This window comes from Hyperolius riggenbachi, chromosome 7, assembly GCF_040937935.1.
Source record: "Hyperolius riggenbachi isolate aHypRig1 chromosome 7, aHypRig1.pri, whole genome shotgun sequence".
In the NCBI taxonomy this organism is placed as follows: Eukaryota; Metazoa; Chordata; class Amphibia; order Anura; family Hyperoliidae; genus Hyperolius; species Hyperolius riggenbachi.
Genome location: NC_090652.1, coordinates 212,221,058 through 212,243,449, shown reverse-complemented (window position 1 = coordinate 212,243,449; position 22,392 = coordinate 212,221,058). Strand labels below are relative to the sequence as shown.

General features: G+C 40.7%; 1 protein-coding gene across 1 annotated transcript in view; it reads right to left on the bottom strand.

Moving 5' to 3' along the window:
• Nucleotides 1-22,392, bottom strand: part of LOC137524806 (aldehyde oxidase-like) — a 339,511-nt gene that overhangs the window by 83,843 nt on the left and 233,276 nt on the right. The window contains exons 12-21 of the mRNA XM_068245128.1: nt 19,410-19,502; nt 19,180-19,331; nt 19,006-19,099; nt 15,197-15,306; nt 13,239-13,423; nt 12,364-12,526; nt 9,743-9,817; nt 7,805-7,974; nt 6,068-6,188; nt 1,288-1,410 (exon numbers count right to left, since the gene is read on the bottom strand). Coding sequence (XP_068101229.1) covers nt 1,288-1,410; nt 6,068-6,188; nt 7,805-7,974; nt 9,743-9,817; nt 12,364-12,526; nt 13,239-13,423; nt 15,197-15,306; nt 19,006-19,099; nt 19,180-19,331; nt 19,410-19,502 — 1,286 coding nt within the window. The remainder of the gene's footprint in view (nt 1-1,287; nt 1,411-6,067; nt 6,189-7,804; nt 7,975-9,742; nt 9,818-12,363; nt 12,527-13,238; nt 13,424-15,196; nt 15,307-19,005; nt 19,100-19,179; nt 19,332-19,409; nt 19,503-22,392) is intronic.

Genomic DNA, 22,392 nt, shown 5'->3' with positions numbered 1-22,392 from the left:
AGGTGAGTCATCCCCGCCCGCTGCCTCTTACTAATAGTGGCGGCTGCTACTGTGCTTAAGCAGGAGGGGGAGTGCACATGGGGGACCCAGGTGAGGGGGGGGGGGGGGGTTCCTGCTGAGCTTAAGCTGGAGGTAGAGCACACATAGGGGACCCAGTTGAGGGGGGCTACAACCCCCCTCCCCGCCGCTGTGCCCAATACCCCCTTCCTGCCCTCTACCCTCTTATGCGGCGTATGCTAAGCCGCGGGTCGGCTAGTTAGTTTTATAGGACTGGCTCTGGTTCTTATGATAAGTCTTGCTTAGTAGAAGACACAAAATTTATTTAAACCTGCCCTATTTAATGTCTTTTATTTCAAAGTCTATCCTACAAAATGTTGTTGTGTTTAATAATGTAACTATAAAAGTCCCCGTTAACGTTTTTTATTGAGTGTCAGGAGTATAATGTGTAATGAGTGCAAAGTGGAAATATTATTAAATACCCCTTTCCTTTGTTTATGGGATAGTCATGCAAAAGAACATTCAACCAGAAGTATATAGCAGATAAGACAATATGTGAGTGTGTGAAAAACTAAAGCCTGGTCCACACCTTCAATTATAATTGGTCAATCACTGACCAATTTTACCACCTCCATGTAGTAGTAGTAGTATGTAGTATTATTGGTGAGTGATAGGCCAATCATAGCTGAAAGTATGTTCCAGACTTAACATCATTCATAAACCATTGATAAAAAAAAGATTAAAGCCGATCCAAGATGAAAAACTAACTATAACAAGTAACTTTTCTATATATCGTATCTAAAGTTTAGGTAGTTTACACAGCAAGTCTAGCTGCAAACAGCTTCAACAGTTTATGATTATTTATTCAAAGTGATACAATGAGAGCGGCCAAGTTCTGTTTGTCACATTAAACACAGGCAAGCTGATCTGTATCTCCAGCCCTCAGCCTGTGAAAACTTCACCTCCCTCTTCTCCTCCCCTCTGCCTCTGAAATCTCTGGCTTGTAACCTCCTCCTCCTACTGCCCAGACTCAGCTCCCATAAGCTAAGGCACTCTGGAGAAGCTGTGAGCGAGGCTTGTTTAGTTTATAGGGAATTAGAGTATTAAATAAAAAAAAGGATTTAGCTTGAGGAATGCCTTATAAATTTCATGAAAGGAACACAATTATGCAATGAGTAAAAGTTTATCTCGGTTCCACTTTAAGGTTAGGTGTGTAAGTATCTAACTTATCTCATGCTATATCCAACACTGACATATTCACTATCCCTGTACAAAATGATTTTAACAGACCTCTATTGTTAGAATAACTGGTCGCAAATCTTCGTAGACGATCTTCACTTTATTGGCTGCTTTCTTGGCCTGTTCAGGAGATTTCGCCAACACTGCACAGATAATGTGTCCCACGCACAACACCTGCAACACACAAGTACACAAATCATTACATAGAACAGGCTTCAGCTGTATAAATATTATAAATATAATACCACATTAAGAAACAATCAATATACCGTATTTTTCAGCAAAAAAATGGGGAGAAAGAGTTCATACATCTTATATGCTGAATACAGGGAGTCCCTGACTTACAACCGCCCTCCGATACAAACTGCCAACCCACCATGGAACTGCTGGAATAGGTGAGCCGTGCTGCCGATTCTGCTAGTAATACACAAGGGTAGAGAAGGCATAGGCAAATGCAGGGGGGATTACAGCTGCCCGGAATCCCCCCTCAGACCAGGGCTGGTGCAGTGTCTGGAGCAAGGCACAAGTTGAGACACCAGAATATCTGCAGGCATCCTGCAGCTCACAGCACCATCCTCTTTCTTTCCCGGCTACAGTTGACTTTGAATGGAGCAACAGCATGTGTACAGAGCATGGAGCAGAGCGTGTGTACAGAGCATGGAGCAGAGCGTGTGTACAGAGCTTGGAGCAGCAGCGTGTGTACAGAGCATGTGGCAGCAGCGTGTGTACAGAGCATGGAGCAGCTCTCGGGAACTTAACAGAGTCAGGTATGAGCACAGCCCTGTGCCATGTTGTGTAATGCTTCACTTTCCCCTTCATTAGCAATGTCGGCTGTCCTCCATTTCCACTAGAGCGATTGCGATTGCTGAATCGCAAAATCGCACATCGCTAGTGATTTTTAAAACGCTAGGGCTGTTACTTTATCATAGAAATCACGAGAAGTATTTTCCACTACAGTGATTCGATTTGGAAATCGCAAATCGCAATCGCTTTCTGGAGTGATTTTTACAATGATAATGCAATGCAAATGAAAATCGCAAATCGCAATCGCATAACAGAATTAATGAAAAATCGCAATCGCTGGCGTTTGTGATTGCGATTGCTAGTGGAAAAGAGCCCTGATCGATCCCGTTGTCAATCGGGAGCAGATCTGACATTTAGGAAATAATTGTCAGATCCTGTCAGTCGGAAGGGAAATTGCATTATGTGTACCCAGCATGATGTCCTACCATATTATTATACTGTATTGTGTGTGGCTGAGGGAGACCTTTCAAGAATCCCCCCCCCCCCCCCCTTGAAAATCCTGGGTTTGGTCCTGGAAGGATACACTGGGAGGGAGACATGGGAGGGGTGGAGCGGGAGACACATGGGAGGGAGCGGAAGACATGGGAAGGGAAGCAGAGAGCAAACTGGGGAGAGAAGGGGACACATGGGGAGAGAAGGGGACACATGGGGGACACACTGGGGAGACAAGGGGACACATGGAGAGCACAGGAGGACACAACAACATCTACAAGACACTGCTATGACACATCAGGTTTAGTATATTTTTTCCACCCTGGTTTTTGCTTTCTAAACCTAGGTGCATCTTACACGCCAAAAATACAGTAGGTCTGATTCTACCATAGTACATCCATTAAATATTAGTATTCTATACTCGACTATAAGTTGAGAAATGTAGGTCTGATCTACTTTTGAAAAGTGTGAGTGTGTGTGTGTGTGTGTGGGGGGGGGGGGGACTTATACTCGCATCACACCTAAATTTCTCACTTGTTGCTGAGTATCAAGTGTCCCCTCTGCCTTACATATGCTGTTTTCTGCCCCTCTAGTGCTGCCAGCCAGCCAGATTGTGTCCCCCTGCTTTACTTAGATGCCTGGTCACGATAATGCAGCTCCCCCTGCAAGCTGCAAGATGGCCAGCCCCCGCTCTGATAGCACGTGATTCTGTGGCAGCCAGCGGGGGTAGGAGCAGCTTGAAATCCTCCGTTGTATCTGGTGCCTTGTCAGAGCTGCTGATACAGTGACAGCTTCACTGCGCAGTGCTGGGGAGAGCAGTGTTATCTATTCAGGCAGCCAGCACTGAAGCAGTCTGCTTCACAAGGTCTCTCCTTTACAACACTCAGATTTGGCCAGTCTGCTTAGCTAATGACATATGAGGAAGTGGGGGATCAGAGCGGCAAGAGCGTGCTTCAGTGAGTTGTGAAAGATATCAGCGGTGGCTGGGAGTGAGCTGAATCCAGACTGGGAAATTCACTAACATGTGAAGCCGCATCTACACGCGTAGATGCGGCCGCGATGTTCCTGATCAATCGAGCCGCTGATGCGGCTCGATTGATAAGATCCGACAGGACGGATCTCCCCACTGCCGAATCCCTGCTCGCTCCCCGCGAGGGGACAATGGCAGGGAATCGTGCGGGAGATAAGCGGCGCGGGGACGAGCGGGTATTGATTCCGGCGCACGTGCGGCGAGCGGGGGCGCGGAAGAGGCGATCCGGCAGCTAATCGAGCCGCCGGATCTCTGCCTCATGTAAACGTGTAGATGAGGCTTTACTTTGAAGCACAGGACTGGGCTTATCTTCACTGTAAGCTCCTGTATGCACTGGTGCTTATCCTTGTTTTTCTGACTGAGGAAAGATACTTGTAGTGATTAACCCCTGATAATCTGCAAGCATGTTTCCAACACTGTGATATACTGTTAATAACACATTACCAGCAGCACAGTGTTAGGAAGATGCATGGGGATCATACACAGTTGCTACAGGTATCTTGCCTCTGTTATTATTATTTAGTATTTTTATAGAGCTGACATATTATGCAGCGCTGTACAGAGTATATTGTCTTGTCACTAACTGTCCCTCAGAGGAGCTCACATGCTAATGTCTATATATAGTGTAGTGTATGTATAGTAGTCTAGGGACGATTTAGGGGAAGCCAATTAACTTATCTGTATGTTTTTGGAATGTGGGAGGAAACCTAAGTGCCCGGAGGAAACCCACACAGACACAGGGAGGACATACAAACTCCTTGCAGATGTTAAACTGCCTGTGATTCAAACCGGGGACCCAGCGCTAACTACTACGCCACTATGATGCCCTTAACCATATTTTTTCCAAAGAAAGAAGGTTTGGACTTAACCACAACTTTGCTGGGTAGACTTATATTTGAGACATTAAAAACTGACAGCTTAAGAGGGTCAAATATTGGGGTCGACTTCTATATGAGGTCGACTTATATTCAAGTGTATACGGTATATGAATTTCACGTGTATTCACATGTATTCTGTGAGCTTCTGCAGGTCAGTGCTGTGTTGACATAGTATGCAGTGATAGGTGAAATTCTTTTCATGCTCAGACCCAGATCATGCTGTGTCTGCTGTCCAGCATTTTGATGGAGTGGAGATCAGATTCAAAACAGAGTGGTTGAAGAGTGCAATGGTTTTCTTGAAGCTAATTCACATCTATCTGTTCTACTTCTGTCTGTTGTGATTAGCTTCAAAAAAGTCCTTCTGCGCACATATTTCCAGACAGCAGATTGTGTTGCCATTCATTTCACTGCAACAGAATCTGCAATGGAAGACAAAATGCAGCAAAGAGCTCATGTCCAGTAATGTGGAGACATTGGTTACCAACACAAGTTAAAGCACCAGCCTCATCCAGTCTTGATGAATGATTAGCAGTACGTATCCCACCCCCCACAGATAGCATTAATAAGGTAGCCCTTGCTTTGTCTCCCCCTCTCCCTCTCACATAGCAGTTATAGGAAACATTTGCTTTGTGTATGCTCCATCTAAAAATGTTTAATAGCCTTTATTCCCTCCCTTTCCATATGATGTGTGTGTACACTGCTCTCTACCTTCCTCCCCTTTTCTTTGCCCCCTCCGCATAATAGGAAGAGACTAGTGCATCAGACCCATCACCTTGTGACATGACATGCAGGAGAAGCAGACAGTAGAGAGCTAGTGGCTGTAGTGGAGGATGGTTGAGACTCAGTACACACAGAGCTTAAGATGGTAAGGCTGCAAAACACATCTACTGTGCTAGTATCTGCTCTTAAGGTGCGTACACACGCACTACTAAATGCAATGACGGGTCTGCCGGCGGCCCGCCGGCAGACCCGTCGTCGCATTTAGTAGTGCGTGTGTACGCACCTTTAGGGGAGCAAGGAGGGGGCTGTAGGAGAGAGAGAAATGTTGTCGTCATCCTGGTATCCATTCCTAAATTGTAGTTAGATGCTGGAGGCTCGATTTCCCTAGACTAAATAGTTTGGGAACACTGTTGCAATGCAACAGCATTGACTCCTGCTATTAGGTAGACCTCCAGTGTTGTGCAGGTAGCCAGAGAGGGCACTACCAGTATTAGGTAGCCAGACCCGGTATAGGTAGCTAGATGACTGCCCTAGTATAGGTAACAATATGCCCCTCTCCCCTCAGTATAGGCAGCCATATGACTCCTCTGTTTGGTTAGCCTCCCCCCCCCTATAGGTAGTCAGTTCTCCCCAGTATATGTAGCCAGATGACACCCCCCAACCATCCGCATAGGCATGTATCTACCACCAGTATAGGAAGCCAGATGACCCCCCAGTAAAGGCAGATGCATTCTATCCTATTAAGGGATGAGGGTCTCCAAGAAACAAACAGCATACTTTAGGAAACCTTACAAAAGAAGTAATGGCAATGGGACAGTGCCCTAAATATAAAAGAATTACATTTTTGAGCTTTTCATAACTGGTCTATTGATAGTAATTCATCTTGCAAATTTCCCCTAAAAACAAAGAACAAAAAAAAAACCAGAAGTGTATACACCTTGGTACAATAAAACAATCTTTTTTGTACCTTTTCTTTTGCCAACATTGACTCCTGTTCTTCACTCCACTCAGAGGAGTCAGGAAAATCGTCTGCTGTTATAACAGTTTCTACTCCTGGCATGGAAAAAACGTCAGAAAAATCCATAGACCTATAATAAATTAAATATGCAATAAATATGATTTTGAGTACATGATAGTGAGTTACAAAATAAATCAGTTGAAAAAGGAACTGAAAGTGGTATGTAATCTATGGCCTAAAGCACTAAACACAGCAAAAAACTAATAAGGGAAAAAACATACTATTGGCTTCCTATTAGAAGGGTTAATAATTCATACTTCTACTTCACTCAAAAGCCAAATTTATAAGAATGTGTAACTCAGTTAAGTAAACAATGCAGAAAAGCGTCTGCTGTATCCAAGGGAGGCGCAGAGAATGTTCTCTACATGTTTGCATAGCAATTACTTATTTAAAAGGCAATCAGACAATTTATCCAGTAAAGGTGGCCATTAGATAGATCCCTCTCTGATCAAACCTCAAACCTGGTCAAATAATAGTATGTTTGCTGTGATGTGACACCAGACATTATTTAAGAAATACTGTACATGAAATGCATGAATGTTCTGATTCACTAAGGCATCATAATGCTGGCCATGGGTCTCAGACTCAGCGTGCATTATACACTGTTCCTGCACCCTTCTTCCCCCCAGAACTCTATGGCCTCGATTCATAAACAGCAGTGCGATAAGAAAAATCTTGTCGGGAAAATACCGCACTCTGTATTTTCCCGGTCTGTGTGCTAATTCATAAAGATTTCCCTAGCTGCTGTTGGAGGTCAGTAAATTACCACAGCCCTTTGAGCGGTAGAGTAGAGCAGTGTGGCGATTCTCTCTTTTGCCCTGCAGAAATGACTCGCACAGACGGCTCTCTGCAAAAAGGACTCACTCAGATGACTTGCACAGACTTTCCCTGACTGGACAGACGGCTCTCTGCAAAAATGCCTCACTCAGATGACTCAGACAGATGATTTGCACAGACTTTCCATGACTCGCACAGACGGCTCTCTGCAAAAATGACTCACTCAGATGACTCAGACAGATGACTTGCACAGACTTTCCCTGACTCGCATAGACGGCTCTCTGGCTCTTTCCACAGATGACTCAAACAAACTTCGGCTCTCTGCACTTTGCATTCATCAGAGCTGTCGGCAACTTGTTAACGCCTCACTAGAGGTGTCGGTAACTACCGCCAGGCTTACCGCTTGTTGCAGGCTTTATAAATTGGCATTTGCTGACAATTTACTGACATATGTTGTCGGTAACTACAGCCAAGTCGGTAATTTATCTCCCTGATCGGTAATGTCAGCTTCTCATGCGGTAACAGATTTTATGAATTGACACTTTGCTAAGTGCTCGGTAAAGTCTGCTGTTTTCAGCATTACCACATGAGGTAATGCTTTATGAATCGAGGCCTATGTATAATAATCACATACAAACCACCAAAACTGGCTTTCCACAGACAGCCAATGAGGGGCCAGAGGAGAAAGAATAGTTTGTCAATGTTTACTACTAGTCAAAGCACATATAGAGGTGATCATTACCACTACAGCACTGACAACAGACCCTGCAATGGGCTCTACAACAGAGGCAGGAGTAGTGAAACAAAATGCAAGACAACATTCATCGCCAACTCTCACTATAGATTAACTAAGCAACACATTTTTATGATAAACCTTAACTACAATATGTTTGCTGTGTGATAACATACACAATCTTGGCATGTGCTCTGGAGCTGGTGACAAATCTCAGGAAGAGTTCTCCATCTACACTTGGCATGTCATCTGTGTACACAGCCTCTCCCGTAGCTTGTTTGATTCCAGAACGATGCATAAGTGGTCGTCCCGCCGGGTCACTGGAAGACTGATCTTCAGGTACATTCTAGAAGGAGAAGGAGACAACTCACTTAAAGGAAATGTGTTAAAGTGGAATGAAACTCAAATTTCTTCTATGGGTATGTCGAATCCAGTCCTCAAGGGCAGAGGTCCTACACATTTTTTAGCACAGTTGAAAATAATTGATTGGACTGAAACAGGAAGTGTGTGGTTCATCAAGTAGAACATATTTCACTTTTTCTCAGTAGGTCTTAAACTCTAGTATGGACATGACCCTTGAGGGCTGGAGTATGACACCAGGGGCCATATGCAATTAACTTTTTCACCTGAGTTTTCTCCTAGGAGATAATTTTTTGTCCTCAATTTAGATTAACTTTTTAGGCCTTTGCAAAGTAAAAAGTACCAAAAAGTAGGTGACAAGTACTTTCAAAGTTATTTTGAGTATTTTTTTTGTTTGCTGGTGGTTTGTAAGATATTTTATTAACAAGTTAGAAAATATCACCTAGAAGAAAACTCAGGAGAAAAAAAGTGAATTGCATATGGGCCCAGTGGTCTAAAGCATTAAGCATAAAACTAATTGGAAAACACATTGCTGATTTGCAAGTTACTGCAAATGTTAATAATTCATATTTCCCCCTCACTCAGATAAGATTGTGCTGAGCTATACTAAGTTAAGTAAACAATGCAGAGCAGCTTCAGCTCTATCCAGAGGCAACAGGAATTACTTAATTATCGTGGATAATTATGATTGTAGAATCGTGGTTGTAGTAAGAAATTCTATAAAATCTGGGATGGTTATCCCTCCACAAGATTGACATCTGATGCTACCATGCGTACTGTATGCTATGTTGCACTGTGCTATTACTTTATTATCTCATTATTCATAGTCGGGGATGGGGTGTGGATAAGCTTGACACAGACCAAGGGAACTGTTCGTATTTGTATGGTTTTACATGTTGTGTTTATCAATATAAAACAATTAAAAACATTTTCTCATTAAATGAAGACTGTACTGGTAGATCAATGATGTCAGAAAAAGACCTGGCCATAGACCGCACCAAACCATTGACATGTAAAAAATACTACTTTATTAAATCAACAAACCACATAAAAACTTTTAAAACCAAGAACTATGCAGCGGGGTATGCTGATGATACAACACAGTAGTTGCCATGATAAGAAGGTACCCACAGCACCCCTATAGTGATTTACATAAAATAAATATACATATGAAAATGAGGTAATTGCCATAAATATATGACCCACGGTCTCATGAAGCAAGTAAATTGCATAAATCAGTACAGAAAACGTCCATCTCGTTGAATAATGAAATGCATGTTAGTGTGCAAAAAACAGCAGTAAAGAGCCTTGCTTGTTCATCTAATAATGTGGAAAAGTGGCAAAATAAAGGAGTACATACTGAGTGATGCCAAACAGCCATGATTGCTTGGGGAAAAAAAAGAGGGGAAAGAGTATGGACCACAGAGATAAAAATATAAGAAAAGAGTCCCACAGTAGAAGGATAAACGCCACTAACGACAATAAGATGTGGAGCACTGCAGCTAAGGAGTCAGGAGGCACAGCAGCACTCACCAGGCCGGGTTAGTGCCGCTGAAGTCAGCAAAACTAACACCCACCCACTTTAACGAATTGCTATTTATCCAAATTTCATGGTGATTTGACTTCAGTACAATCTAAGCATCTGACTTTCAACAAATATGCAGCGATTGAAGTCAGGATCCCTGATCTGCATGCACATTCGGAGTGAAAAAAAACTACAGAAGAAGAATAGGACAGTCAAGGAATTGGCTTACCTGATATGTCTGAATGTGATCGATGGGTGATGACTCAAATTCCTTCAAAGCACTCATATCTGAATTAGCAGGATCCTGAAAAAAAAGTTAGATGATCTAACTAAAATGTGTTTTAACCTCTTGAGGACCACAGGCTTAAAGAGGAACTCCAACCTAGAATTGGACTTTATCCCAATCAGTAGCTGATACCCCCTTTTACATGAGAAATATAATGCTTTTCACAAACAGACCATCAGGGGGCGCTGTATAACTGATTTTGTGCTGAAACCCCTCCCATAAAAAGCTCTGGGACCGCAGTACTTTTGGCAGTTTGTTACAATGTAACAAGGTTCACAGACAGGAAATAGCTGTTTACAGCTGTCTCTAACAGCCAAAACAGCTAGAAGCAGCTACATAACCTGCCCACAGTAAAAATGTCACCATGTAATAAATGTCAGAATGTAAATCGGGAAGAGGAAATATTTTACAATGAGCAAACACTGACTAAATCATTTATACATAATTATGGTAAAAAATGAAGCACTTTTTTTTACTACATTATTTTCACTGGAGTTCTCTTTAAACCCTCCTAGTGACTAGGTGATTTTTTTTACAATTGAACACTGCGCAGCTTTAACAAAGTATTGCTCAGTCATACAACTTAACACCCAAATGAATTTTGCTTCCTTTTCTTCCCATCAACAGAGCTTGCTGTTGGTAGGATCTGATTGCTGCTGCAACCTTTTTTTAAAAAATAAAATAAAAAAAAAAGTTTTTTTTTTAAAAATAAAATATGCAAATGTTCCTTCTTTTTTCCCTTCCCTCTAGAACCCCCATGTCAAACACCTCTCATAGGCATAGGCCTATGAGAGGGACTCGATTGTGTGCCTCCCCTGGGAACAGCACAGTGAAAGAGCTGTCCTCTGTACAGCACTGCGCTAGAAGCGCTGTACAAATCAAAATACCATTTTTTTTAAATTTCTAACAGCCTGCCAGCCGCGATCGCAGCTAGCAGGCTGATCACGGAGCTCCGCTGTGTTTATTTACGGACGCTCGCAATAGAGTGATCATGAGCTTCCACCAAATCTTGCGCATTGCAAGATCATGCCCCGATGCACGATCGAGGAACAGGGATGACCCATCCTGCGTTAGGCGGTCGCAGAGTGGTTAAAGTAAACCTGCCGGATGTTAAACTTGGTTAACTGCTCCTCTAACCCAAGTTAAAATGTTTACTTCAGTGAGTAAAGCTGTCATCTTCTCCTTTCTAAACTTTACTATTGGTCAGTAAGGAGGCTCATCATGTTAAGGAACCGGGGCCCATATGCAATTCACTTTTTCTCCTGAGTTTTCTTCTAGATTATATTTTCACAATTTGTCATAAAATGTCTTTTAAGCCACCAGCAAAGAAAGAAAATACTCAAAATAAATGTATTGGTACTTTTTCATGAACTTTTGAGTACTTTTCCAGTAGTAAAATGCTGAAAATTTAGTTAAAAGAAAATATGAAAATTATCTCCGAGGAAATTACTCTCCTAAGAAATGAAAAAGGTAACTGCATATGGGCCCAGAAGTGAGGTCTAAGAGGTGGGTGGGAGTGTTCCATGATAGGTCTTCTCTCAGGACAATGTAGGTTAAATTAAATTGACAACAAAACATTTTGTTGTTCCCAAAGCCATTTTTAAGAAATGTGTAAACACCGGTCTCAAATAAACCAATTAATGCCAACAGGACTTAGCTACTTTGAAAGATGTACAGTATAACTACTAATTTTTTGGAGAAACTTACTGTTACTTTTTCAGAGCTGTTTGTTGGTGTTGACAGGCCTCCTTGGCCAAGAACAGTCTAGTGCGTGTACTAGGCTTAAAGGGAACCTAAACTGAGTAAAATGATTTAAAATAAACACATGATGTACCTACAAATGAATACTACATACTTACCGGTACTTCGCCATCACTTCCTCTCAGAAGCTAACCATTTACTGCTAACAACGATTCCTGCAAGTTCTGATTAGATCAACTCTTTCTGGTCTTTCTGGAACCTAAAAGCCTTAGGGCCCTGTTCCACTATATTAGTAGCTGTTCGTTATAACTTAAAGGACAACTGATGAGCAAAAGTAATGTCCATGTTTCCTTATGGCTCAAGTGGCAATATTACAAGTTAATGGAGTGCTGACCCAGAAGCTGTTAGGGGGCCAACAGCGGACAGAGAAATCCATTGATCACAGTGGACAAACAGGACGCGGGAGAGGAGAAAGATGTTGATGAGTAAACTGGGAGTAAGTATGTTGTGTGTATGTTTATTTTGACTTTTAATCTTCAGTTCAGGTTTGCTCTAAGACACCTTTCTACTTGTACAAATTGCTAGTCCCATATGTTCTGATTGAAAAAAAAGTCTCTGATTTAATTCCTTTTATTTAAACTGCTCCCCAAACTTATGGTAAAATGGAAGTTATTAGGGAGAACAGCTTAATAATATATGATACGTCAGCATCTTAGCAGAGTTAGGCCAGCTTTTCTTTGGAAATTAGACTTATGAAAATAGGCATACCGAACACATAAATATATATTTCATAGCTTGCTAGAATCTGGTTTATGAAAAACAGATGTTTCACAAGTAGCTGAGTTGACTATTTTTAATCTTACCAATTGGTTCAGTGCCCGCTGCACTTCAAGGTAGAACTTAAAGAAAAAGCTGATAGTCAATGTTCTTTTGTATTCAACCATCCCACCAGGAGCTGAATGTGGTAGAGAAATATCATCCAAAATCAGCTTGCAGGCCTCACCCAACATATCCTCATTCCAGTGCCTGAAGAGAAACAACAGTATTGTCCCTGTTATTATGAATTTACCATTATTAGAACATTAAAACCATTTGAACAAGTAGAATTACCAAAATACCGGTTGCTCATCTGACAAGTGTAATCTGATGCAAATTCTTCTGGGTTATGGATCCCTTTATGTACTTATTATGCATATTCTGTTCTGAACACCCTTTTCAGTGGAACTTTGTCTAGGCAGTACTAACATTTTTAACTGTTGAAAGGTGGTCTGTTAAAGATTAGTCTGGCAAATAGAGTTCCATGTGTGTCCATAATTTCACCAAAGAATTTAAGATCAGCCAGTCAGTGCAAGTATAAGGGGTCCCTAAAAATTATGATAAAAAATATTTAGTGAACTGCATCAATTGTTTAAAAAATGTAATAGGTAACAGTCAAAATGGTTATGAATTTAAACGTCTGTTAAAGAGGAGCTGTCAGCCATACTATCTCAGAAAAAAACACATATACAGAAGTAGATAAAAAAAAAAAGAGTAGTAAGAAAGAGAAAATCCTTCTTAGGAATTTCCATTTTGACTCTATTGTGAAGCCAATCGTGACATAATTTCCTCCCTTACTCTGTCGGTGTGTCATTGCTCGCCCTCCTCTCAGTCTTCAGACACTCCCACCCATCTCTACAGTAGAAAGTGCATTGTCTCAGCATGAGAAATATTTAAATGTTTGCTTTAAATGTTGACTTACTTTCCGATTAATGCTTTACGTGTGGCTCTTGCACAGACTGTGCTAGCACTGACTCCTCCATAGAATATATGAATGTCTTTGATCACATTTGAGGTTTCTTCAAACTGAACTTTCATTCCAGCAGTGACAATGGGCAATGCATTCTCTCTGCGTTGGGCTTGTCTCAGAGCTGATAAATGATCTCCCTGTGAACACAAATACCAATCAGTATAGTATAGAAAGCTTTACATTATGGCATTTATTCATTAGCATCAGTTATGGATATATTGTGTGTAATATCTATTTGAGACAGTTTTTTTCACAGCAGATGAAGGGTATATAAAAGGATTAAAAGAAGGCTTGATTGTAAAATGTAAGAAATTGTGACCTTCTGACTGAGAAATCCAGCCCAAAAATGCAGACAAAAAGGGATTCTCTCTTTCGCTACTACAAAATTGTAATCCACCTACCATTTTATAGTAACCATACAATTTCAAGGGTATTCTGTTTTCCATCCCAGTGTATGGCCCCCTTTCATCGGTTAACCTTTGAATACTCATTGGAGTTTCTGCTATTAAAGAGAAACTGTAACCAAGTATAAAACTTCATCCCAATCAGTAGCTCATACCCACTTTCCCATGAGAAATGTTTACCTTTTCTCAAACATATCTGTGTGGCTGATATTGTCATTCCTGTCATCACACTGTGGGAGCCTTGTTACATTGTGGCAAATAACAGCTGTTTCCAACTGACAAACAACCAGCATCTCCCTCTGTGCATATGCATATCTTAAAAAATAAACAACCTAACCTTTTAGTCTATCGAATTGTTAGAGGGTGTGGTTATAGATAATGACAATAGGGGCTGTCTGTTTTTTTCAGTCTGCAAGTAGTAAAGATGATAACGTGCAGGGTGAATGTGGATCAAAAAATATGAACAAATTGCATGACAATTATCAACTATTTATTGATCTCCATTTTATTTTTTTACTTTTCACTTTGAAATGTATGGATTTCCTTTTTTCCCCTTTACGCTAAAGTTGCTCTTTAACAGTCCTTACTTGGTAAAAGAGGGTGTATGGAATGGTCCACACTGCTCATATCTGGTCCTTTTATTATGTGAAAAGTGTCATCAAAGTAGTTATAAAATAGCTGTCATCTGGGGAATCCCTACTTTGTAACAAAAGGTCACCAATGAACAGTGGTGATGACCACGTATGACATGCAACTAGAGCAAGAGTAAATGAAACTGAGCCAAGCAAAGCCTCCTGATTCAGATCAATTAACCAGCTATGAGATAATTGAACAGCAGCCACTGAGTTTGAATTGGGTCAATTTCTTTCTCTTCCTGCTTCCTAGGTCAGTTTACATTTTCAAAGAATTTTTGGTTTATTACTACTTCAAAAAGACCCTCTAGATCTTCAGAGCAAATACTGTAGGTTCACAGCCTAATATTTATACTGGTCTATATTGGTCTAAAAATTAGATATATGCACTTCTGTCATCACATTCACATTTTCTTCAAGTTAGGAATGTATTCCAATATAGAGAATCATAAAAAGACGTGAAATTATTTAAAGCAGTGTTTTGGCCTTAAAGGGAACCTGAAGTGATTGATATATGGAGGCTGCCATATTTATTTCCTTTTAAACAATACCAGCAAGATTTTCAAGGGCAATAGTTAGATGTATTAGAAGAAGATGATGAGCAGGACAGCCAGGTAACTGTTTAAAAGGAAATTAATATGGCAGACTCCATACATCTCTCACTTTAGGTTCCCTTTAGGACTTCAACCTTACATAATACTCTATTACTATATCACTGGTACCAAGGTATACTTCAAAAAAGTAACTACCAGTATCTCATAGCAGGCGACTGTAATTCACCTTTCATTGGTTTCACTGCAGTTAACTCAATTTTGATTGGCTGTAATTAAATATTTCTGTAAGGATGCTAAGACAATGAAAAATTTTGACCTACTTTCCTGGAATATGGTATAAGCACAGACACTAAGATTTCTTCATCTTCAAGAAAAGAGTTTCCAGATGCAGAAAAGAAAGAGTCGTCCAGAGGAACACGTCTGGTACTATCTGTTAAAGAGGAGACAATAATTATCTGTAAAAATATGAGCCATCAGCAGCTTATCAGAAAAGTATAAATTTGCATTTAAAAATAATGGGCTCCCGAGCTAACCTATATACATTTAAAATTCATCCCCAGTGCATTAAATATCTAGGTATACACATTACCAATAATACAAACTCATTACACAAACACCATTACCCTTCCCTGTTCAAGAAAATGAAATAATATCTCAAAATGGCCTACATTGAATATCTTATTGACAGGTAGGAAAAATGTGTTAAAAAATTATGTCACTCTTATAGTCCTATACCTCTTAAGGTCCCTCCCAATGCTACTAGTCAATTGCAACCTAGATAACTTACAGAAATGCCTAAGTTCAATCATATGAAATAAAAAAAAATAAAAAAAACAAGGACAGAAGCTAGAGTTATGACCCTTGTATGACCCTTATAACTTGTCACCTTTTGAATGCATAAGTCTGCATTGTCTTTTTATGTGGGTATTGATTTCTATACTATATTCAATGATGAACAAGGTTAAAGATAACTATAAACATTGTTACATGCTAGCTTGGGAAAGAGAACTAGGGATAACGATAGATATTAAAAAAATTGGTATGAATGTTGTGTTACCTTTTATCCAATACTGGAAACCTCTCTCAAGTTACTACACAGAACATATCTAACACCGAATAGATTACATTAATTCTCAAATCTCTGAATTTTAAGGGGACGTGGTGGCAGAGGAGACCTACTGCACATCTGGTGGTTGTGCCCTGTAATGGACAGATTCTGGAACCTTATAAACAAGGAGATTAATAAAATGTTGGGAACACAGATTCCTAAAGACTCACTAATCCTACTACAAGGTAAAAATATAACTAATATCCCCAGAACAGAAAAAAAAATTAGACCAAAATATAGCTATGGCTGGGAAAACCATAACTGCCAGAAGATGGCTCTCCCCGTACTACCTTTCACTGCAGCCACAAACCTGATATCTTCTATTATGATTTCAGAAAAAAAATAAGTGCAGCAATTAATGATAATCTGAAAACCTTCCACAGAATCTGGTCGCCACGGTTGGCTTCCCTGTCTGCCACGGGTCTTAATTACACATTAACTAGATTGCAGTGTTTAATTAACATGAAGGGTTTAAAGTACTGTATTTGACAACATGTCAAAAAGATTACCGTGTTTTTCAGAATATAAGACACATATATATTTAAACCTGGTGTGTCCATGTTCCAGGAGCGTCTTGTAGTTGTTCTTCCCCAATCAGTGTCCTCCTGTGTCCCCTTCTGTCCTCCAATGCTCTACCTGTGTGTCCCCTTCTGTCCCGTGTGTCCCACTGTGTCCTCCTTTTTCCCCCCCTAATGTCCCCCTGTGTCCCATCCTGGTCCCATTTTGTCCCGTCCTGGTCCCCTTGTGTCTACTCCTATGTCCCACTATGGGCTTGATTCACAAAGCGGTGCTAACCTACTTAGCACGTCTAAAGTCTTTAGACGTGCTAACCAGGGTGCTAAGTAGGTTAGCACCGGATTTCTCAATCAGATCGCGTGCTAACTTTGCGCGCGCAAAGTTTTACGCGCGCAAAGTTTTACGAGTGCTAAGTCCCATAGGCTTTAATGGGCACTTCGCGCGGAGCGCCCTGCACTCTGTGCAGTACGCGCGTAAAGTTTTATGCGCATAAAGTTTTGCGCGCGTAAAGTTTTATGCACGAAAAGCTTGTTTAGACGTGCTAAGGGGGTTTTCACAGGCGTGCTAACAGTTAGCACCGCTTTGTGAATCAAGCCCTATGTCTCTTCCACTCCCTGTTTAAGATGAAATAGCGAGGTCTCTTCTGTCCCTGGCTGGTCTCCTCCGCTCCCGGCTGGTCTTCTCCGCTCCCTGTTAAAGATAGACAAATTAACAACACTGGTGCACTGGTCCCTTCATGTGCAGAGTTCACCCTCTGGAGAGATAAATCCCTCCGGAGGGGAAGGCAGGTTGAAGGCCAAACTGTAGAGACTTTAATTAAACAACCGCCACTCAAAAAACTGTCTGCAAAAATATTTATTAGTAGAAGAACACGTGAAAAACCATCCCTCTTAAAAGGTAACCCTTTAAAAACAAGACGTGGGTTTAGCACACAAGGAGTACTCCTGGACACAAACTCACAAGCCACCTTTCAACACACATCCACACTCAGATCTGAGTCGGCCGACCCTAGTCGCATGTGCGTGTGTACCTAACTGGGAATTGCATTAACCAGCAGGACAGTCTCAGCGTAACTCTTCACTTCCAATGAAGCTAATACAGTGGGCTCCTTAGATGGATAAGATAGCCTCTCACTGTCGCTGCACCTTGTCCATATTGTAATGGTATAAGCATTCCACCCAGCTTGTCTGTTCAGACGGCGTGCTCCCTCTCATAGTGCATCAGCATGGTCCACAGTTCTCTGAGCACACAAAGGTTTCCCTTGTGGGACAACAAAATGGGTACCTTGTTTTCACCTGATTCCAGGCAGTCCGCCGCGGCGTCCCGCGGCCAGCAGGTACCTGCAATCACCCAAGGCTCTCCGTCTGTCAGTGCAAGACGCTGTTAGTAGATTTCGGCTTGTGGCGGTCCGGCTACTCCTCTAAAGATAGAATAACAAAAGAGCGGCTCACCTCAGCAGGCGATTCCAGCGCTGGATATCTGCAGACATCTCCTGTTTCAGGCAGCTTCCTCTAGTGAAGGCTTTTGCTGATGAGAGAAAGACCAGCCAGGAGACGAAGAGACCAGCCATGGACATAGGAGACCACCCACTGCTGGAAGTGCTAGGATGGTAAGCAACACTGTCGCTATTTAATTTTAAACAGGAGAGTGGAGGAGACCAGTGGGGGGCAAAGCAGGGAATAAAACTTTTTGAAACTAAAAATAATAGGCAGCTTTTGTAATCCAAATATGATGCAATATGCCGAGTATGATCTTAGAACATTCTATAAACAAATGCAATACAGTTTGACCATCAGATAATTCATTGCTGGATTTATTAAAGGGGAACTTCATCCTAAACAAACATACTGTCATTAAGTTACATTAGTTATGTTAATAAAAATAGATAGGTAATATAATCTCTTACCCAACCCAGTTTTAAAAGAACAGGCTAATTGAAAAAAATTGTGCATTGCTCAAAATTGTATCCTATACTCTTGATTTGGCCTCACACATCATTTACACAGTATGAGTAATACATCAGGATCTCATGATTGTAACATGGATGCATCCTGGATTTTTTTTTAAATGGCAATCATATGCCATTTAGTTTATATGGGGACTTTCATTGGTACGTCAAAAATGCATGATCATTACCTTCATATCAAAATCAATTAAATCAATTAGTAATTAAAATCAATTATCTGCACTGTTACAACAAGGACATACTTGAAATGGCAGCAAGTAGTGCAGAAGTAAAAACTCTAAAATAAAAAACATAAAAACAACAAAACACTAAATTAGTCCACAAAAGGAGAATACTCCTAAGTCAAATAAATATATATATATACTGTATTTACATAATAATATGTTCACATATTTTCCAGTGCCTTACTGAGAACATCAAATAATTCATAAAATCAGTAATCTCCACTGCAAAATGTATCACATTGTAGTTCCTTACATCATTCATTTCTAATGTTGAAATACTAAAATAGAGGAAAATGATCTGCTTTGTGTCATTACCTGCTGAGGCTAAACAGAGGACACAGCCTCCTGCAGCGAGGACAGGGTTCAGATCAGATGTTGTAGATCGGCTAATGATGTGTCCTCCTAAAGACTGGAAACAGTGAGACAGAAAATTATTAACACATATTGCTTTTACTGCACATCTAAGACTTTGTGCTCTGATGAACTTACAGCTGTGTTTCTGATCTGGGCACCCCCAAGAGTAGCAAGTTGACTCAAGAGGACTCTAAACAGTTTGGTTTTCTCTTCTGGAAGTCGAGAGGCTACTTCAGCCAGTGTGTCTTGCACTACTGTTAGACTACAGGCTGCTCCCAGTGTGATTCCTGATACAAGGAAAGCTAGATTAGCTAAACAAAAAGCTTGTAAAATGCGTAAAGCATTAATCAAATTTATTGCTCAACCTGTATCATCTTCAGTAACAAGATGGAGATCAGGAATTCTTGCAGGGTAGATAAGGACTGGATGAAAGACTCCTTTAAACTTCATCTCTAAACCTAAAAAAAAACAACTGATATATTTTCTCATTAAGCAACACTCAATACGCTAATGTGATATATATCAATCACACGAACATCCAGACCTATGTCATGTAAAATTTTAGCATTGGTACGTCTCATGCTATATGGCATATAAACATAGCCTGGACGCAGCACCGGCCTAGCACTATCTTTATTCATGCTCTTGATCAGCCAACAGTTTTCCCCACAGATCCTCCTTTTTTCCTCTCCAAAACATACACAGGAACACTTGACTGAGACAAGCATTCTTTTTCATTTAACCAGATGGAAGATGCAAAGCTCTCAGAATACCTACAATGTTAAGTGTGTTTTGATTTGTTTGATTTTAACTTTGTTAGGAAATGTGAGAAATATTTAACTTATAGTGAAGAAAGGTTTCAGTCACTGGGCCCACAGTAACAGAGTCATGCTGAAAATACTGATGAGCCATAGAGAGACTTTTGCTTTTCGAGGATATGAACAGAGCATCTTCCATTAGGACTGACATGCCTATCATGCCTATCATTCTCGCAAAACCGGACATGCACGAGAGGAAAAGAAACACAGGTACACAGGGTGCCCAATATGGTGTCGTATGTTATGCGAAATGATAATTTCATAAATAAGAGTATTGTACTCACAAATCTGGGTTGCTAATCCAGCAATCACCAATAGCGCATGTGGAAAACAACTTTCCCCACTCTGCCTTTTGTTAGTTTTCCGGTCACAGCGCCAAAGGGATTTAATGAGGAAATCATAAAACATGAACCCCAGTCCTGGGATAACAGCACAAATGTTTAGAAGGTGCCCACATGATCAATGATAATATAATTACTGTATACATATAATGTGGGTGTCAACCTACCTTAATGATGACTAGTAGAACATATGCAAAAAACAACTAATTTTATTCAGAACAGGCCATATAAGATGTTTCAGAGGAGGACATGGGTCACAACTATTACCTATTCATTAATGACATAGTCACAGCTATAATCCTGTTCTTCATCACACGGTGCTGGCTGTCCCAGCTGTCACTTCTCTCTTACTTCCCTTACCCGTCATAGGTAGCTACAGGTGTCCTTTAGCATTAAGTAGCCAGAGGTGCCTTCAGAATTAAGTAGCTAGTGGTGCCCCCGACTGAAGGAAGATCTCATCAGTAGAATGCAGAGAGCTGGGTGAGTGACCTATAATTTACGCTCTGCTCAGGAGTCAGCATAGGGAAGGAGGGAGGTAGGCACTAGGGGAGGGGAGTAAGCCACTTTTTCCTCACCAAGCACCTGTAGGCACGTGCCTACAGTGCCTTATGGTAAATCCGGCCCTGTCTAGCTCAAACTTAAAGGGAACCTGAAGTGAGGAAAAATATTTAAAATAAACACATGACATAGCTGCAAATGAATATTACATACTAACCTCACTGGCAGTACCTCTCAGAAGCTCACCATTTTCTTCTTACAGTGATCCCTGCCAGTTCTGACAATATTTTGTCAGAACTGAAATATACCAGTTTCTGTCAGTTATGTATCCGCAGCTGTCAGTTACAACTGAATGTGCAAGGTAATGTCCGTGTTTCCCTATGGCTCAAGTGGGTGATATTACAGTTTAACAGTGTGCTGATCAGGAAGCTGTTAGGGGGTAATGGCCATTTTTAAAATGGAGGATGGAGAAATCCATTGATCACAATGGACAAATGGGATGCAGGAAAGGAAAAAGAGATTGAGAAGTAGACTACAGAGGAGGCAAGTATGACCTGTGAATGGTTATTTTGACTTTTTATTTTCAGTTCAGGTTCTCTTTAAACAGTATCTTCCCTTCAAATGGGATGGAGAAGAGCCTCGCCTTGGAGGTAAGATCCCCTTACCAGGTTTTCAACCATATGGCTCTCCTAGCTGAAATAATTAAAGCTGTAGTATGTGCTTTTCTGCGGCTGCATCTGCCAAGAAAGCCATTGATCTCAATACCACTGAGTATGTTTGTAAAGGCAAACCCGCTTTCACATGATCTACTAGATTGTTCAACCTGATGCTCAGATTGCGGGAAACATAAGTGGCTGCTACCCCTGGTGAAAATCCAAGGGCTGCAGCCTTCCATGTCTTTTTTTAATAAAACCTACACCCTTTTTGTCCATAAGATCTTTTAAGGAACCAGTATCTGGTTAAATCCGAACCTTTAGAGTACTTTGAAAGAGAGTCGTCCAATTCTGGACACAACCTATGTATCAAAATTGGATTGTGCAAATGCAAACGCCTGTCAGAATTAGGTACAAACAATCTGCGTTCATCCTGAGCTGAGGCTTCTAAAACTGGCTTCATAAAGTGGTCTAACACCCAGCATTTCAACTTTGCTTTAAAAGATTGCTTACAGCTTAGAAACTATTATGGCAGATTTTTTTTTTAGCAGAAATTCACTGAATGGATTAAACATGACATTTTAGTGCTGCATTTAGCTAGAAATCCTCCTCCGTGCTTAGGTTTAGTTACTAATGTATCTATTTACAATGTAATAAACAAACACCTCTCTGAGAGAACAAAGAGGGCTTCTCCGGCAGGCTTTTCAGAGGTCTATTTGCATTCCAAACAAAGATACATTTGTAACTAAAGCTAAGCACGGATGCGGATTCCTATTTAAATGCAACACTAAAATGTCATGTTTAACCCATTCAGTGAATTTCTGCTTAAAAAAAAATCTGGCATAATAGTTTCTAAGCTGTAAGCAATCTTTTAAAGCAAAGTTGTAATGCTGGGTGTTAAACCGCTTTTTTTTAAAGATTTTTTATTTTTAACAATTTTTTATAAGTAGCAAACAGTTAAGGCTTTTCACAGTATCTTGCAATATACATTACAGACATTCCAGTGTGCAGTAGGAGAGAAATGAGTAATAGAAGTGT